The 3,500-nt window shown below is 35.8% G+C and overlaps 1 protein-coding gene across 1 annotated transcript; it reads right to left on the minus strand.

The window, feature by feature from the left end:
- Positions 1–1,939: 1,939 nt before the first annotated feature.
- Positions 1,940–3,234, minus strand: LOC141433780 (uncharacterized). Its single transcript, XM_074095883.1, has 3 exons — positions 3,058–3,234; positions 2,948–2,983; positions 1,940–2,838 (listed from the first exon to the last, which is right to left on the minus strand). The coding sequence occupies exons 1-3, from the start codon at positions 3,139–3,141 to the stop codon at positions 2,059–2,061; spliced, it is 900 nt and encodes a 299-aa protein (XP_073951984.1). The 5' UTR covers positions 3,142–3,234; the 3' UTR covers positions 1,940–2,058.
- Between the last annotated feature and the right edge of the window lie 266 nt (positions 3,235–3,500).

Genomic DNA, 3,500 nt, shown 5'->3' on the forward strand with positions numbered 1-3,500 from the left:
GCTTTATCACAACGCTGCCAGCCCTATTAGGTATGCTATGGTTGTAGGTTACGCAAGCATTAATAAGTAGCTCAAAACTCGCTCTACATTCGCTCTTTGTCTTTACAACGACTTGCAGCGAAAAGCCATCGGCATTCCATAGACCAGCCAGACTGAAGCGTAGTTAAAGAATGTAACATTGTTATTTACCAACCTTATTGTAAGCTTTTATTCCGATAATATTTTGACATCGCATAGTTTTGATCGCCATTTGAAATAGAACATTTGGTAAAAATGGAGCTTACAGATTTCTTATATGGATAATTATTTTCACTAGTACAAAAAGTACGAAAAATGTTCTTACTTCTTTTGCCGTTGAAGTCAACGACCAAGGCATATTATCATAATATTAAACTTGGCTCATATTTCACATTTATGTTTTTGGTGGGATAGTTTTACTTAACACCGCCGACAGCGATGTGAAGCCAGTTTTCATTCTTTCTATACATTCGATTTTGCAACTTCGCAAACCACCTACACTACACTATTACACTACATTATTACACTATTTTAGTTCCAAGATTATTTCTCAATTTATTACCTGCACATAAATGACGTAGATGATCTTATATAATTAATATAATTCATGCGTATAGCGATTTTGGTATACAAACTGGGTAGCGAGCACGTGAATTTACTTTTATAATCTGACAAAACCTCTTCACAATAGTACTGTGATTATCATGCAATTATATCAGTGGCTAATAAGTAATTCTCAGTGTTAACAATCTCATAAGAATGCGTATTGTGTGTTTTTGTGCAGCTCTGCACTTCCGAGCAAGACCGAGAGCAATCGGTGCAGCCGTACAAGGTTTCTTGCACTATTGTCTCGTGTGACGAACATACGACAATCGCAAATACACACGCGGTGCGAGTAAATCTTGTTAGTGGTTATACATTGAAGAGTTGACCTATGGTGATCATGTCAGATCCCCTAGGTCACCTCGTAATGTGAGGTATAGATTGTTAATTTAACGAATTTTTTTTTCGAATATCTAGAAAAATATAATTAAGAGAAGTTTCCCTGCTGGCCGCGCGGCCGCGTTAGGTATTCGTTTGGGATATTGCTGTCTTTATCGCTCGTGACATAAGCGCTCGCAGCCGTCCCCCCATGCTCCCCCATGCCTTCCGCAACGACGTCCGTCATTTATATCGAGATAGCTGTAGGCTTTTCAAGATTTGGTAAACCACAGGCATAGATAATTACGTCTAGTCCATACTTTCAAAATTTCATCTATTTCTGTTGCCTAGTTTTCAAATGAGACCGGGACTACGTTTGTATGGAGAATGGAGCGAAGAGACTTCTCTTAACTACTTTGACTTAACATTAGGTACATTAAGATTAGGTACATTCATATGTACATTAATATTAGGTAAATTAATATGTGTATGGTTCAGTTTAGGTACACATCATACTTGGACAGCCTTGATTTGTGTTTTGAAAAGCTATTAACTATGTGATAGCAGTATGTTTATTGACAAAACTAGATCTAATACGGCGATTAGAGTCGATTAGTTCTGAATTCAAAGGAGGGAGCTTTATCTGAAATTCATCTTAGTACATTGGGAAATCATTACACTTCGATTGTTATTGTAGTTATGTAACGAGATATATTGTTGTGATTAAGTATAGAAGCGTTAAATGGACCATCATGCATTTAATTAAGAATGTAAAAGTAACAATTATCATCAAGGTTTTTTTTACAGTAACAATTTGCGTGGTCGCTTACTACAGAATTCTTTGGATGAGGAAAGAGTTTATAGCACAATCCTTTGTTATGATGACGAAATCAATCGTAATATAATATAATGGGACAGTATGTAATTTTATGGGGGCCAGTGTGGCTCAATTCACTTTCACTTTGCCTTATGGTATTTGTTACAAGAAAATGCGGTTAGGTTAGGTAGGACCGGTTTTAATAAGAGCCTCGTGAAGCTGAAAGAAATACCAGAGGTTCTAAAGACTATTTTATTGAGATTTTTTTTTAGAGCTGCACCAAGACTAAATCGAGTTGAACGTTACTTGCGTACATTTTGTGCGTCAAATATTTTTTCCGGAGTATTGTATATATTGTAAATCTTTTTACAAATCTGTTGTTTCTTAGCATAGTAACAACGGTATACGTCCCCGCCAGGGGGCTGGTACCCAGATCTTCTCGTTTTAGGTATTAGTCCTCTATACCCGCACCAATGTTCTTCACATGCTAGTTTTAGTGGTACTAAGAACGTACCTGTTTTAAGAAGAATGTTTGGCACGATTTTTGGGGCCTCTTTGAAATTGAGGCCAGTTTTGAATGGTACGTAAGGATTGAGATCGCATATCACCTCCTCAGCCGCTCTCTGTTCACACACGTACTCGTCTTGCGACAGGACTGCGGTTTCCTTTGGCCGAACGATTTCCCCAGTATCGATTAATTTGGTGGGTGAGTCACTGGTATCCTTCGTATGACATACACGCTCACCGTCTGTATAAACTAAACAATCCACCAAGTAAAACGTTTTACTAGGAATATTATTCGATAAAAATAGTAGCTTGTCGATATTTTTAAAGTAGTTGTATCGTATGTTTTCACATTCGAACTGTTCAGGCTCTTGGAGAAAACACGACTTTAGAATTAAAGCTGGAGATGTGATTTGGGTGATGGAGTATAATATTACAGGTTTACATTCAATATTTGAACAGTTGTAAAATTTTACATCAGATCTTGGTATGTAGGGATCGTGTATTGGAATAGCACCATCCACAATATTGTTATCATTTTCTGGCTCAACTTGCTTGCAAACGGGAACATTAGAATCCTGTAAATATTACTAGTTATTTTCTGTATTTTATTTCTAAGTTATACACACCCTATATATTATTATGAAAGCTATACTTCCATTTACAAAAAAATTAAAAGCTTGATACCTTATCCAAAATGCACACTACGTCTTTGTTAAAGACCTGTAAAACAATAAATCATGAATATATACATTTAAAAATCGTTCAACTTCAAGCACTGTAACGCATTATCATACCCCAAAGACTCCATACCAACAGGTACTGATAGCGATGACTAAACAACAAAAAGTGAAATTCATGTTCCTGGTATTACATAACATGCATGTAAAAGACTGCCGATAGAAGTAGAAAACAGCCGTAAAACTTTAGAGTATTGTTTCCGCTGGTTGCATTTTAATAACTAAATTAATTGAAACCTTTCCGCATAGTAAACTATGAGAAATCAATGAAAAAATGAAAAGCAGTTTTAGAAAATGTTTGGTGAAAATTTCAAACTTCGTAATTATTTATGTATCTAACTACTCTTACTTTTACTTACTTCCTTATATGATATTTTTTTCCTGTTAAGAGTTTTAAAGAGAGCGAACTGGATATTGTCGCAATTAGTTGTATTTTTGTGGCAAAGAATTTCTTCATTCAACAAAAAGCAGTTGCAAAAGGCGTGGTAACCAAAAGATTT

The sequence above is a fragment of the Choristoneura fumiferana genome, chromosome 12 (assembly GCF_025370935.1).
Source record: "Choristoneura fumiferana chromosome 12, NRCan_CFum_1, whole genome shotgun sequence".
Classification (NCBI taxonomy): domain Eukaryota; kingdom Metazoa; phylum Arthropoda; class Insecta; order Lepidoptera; family Tortricidae; genus Choristoneura; species Choristoneura fumiferana.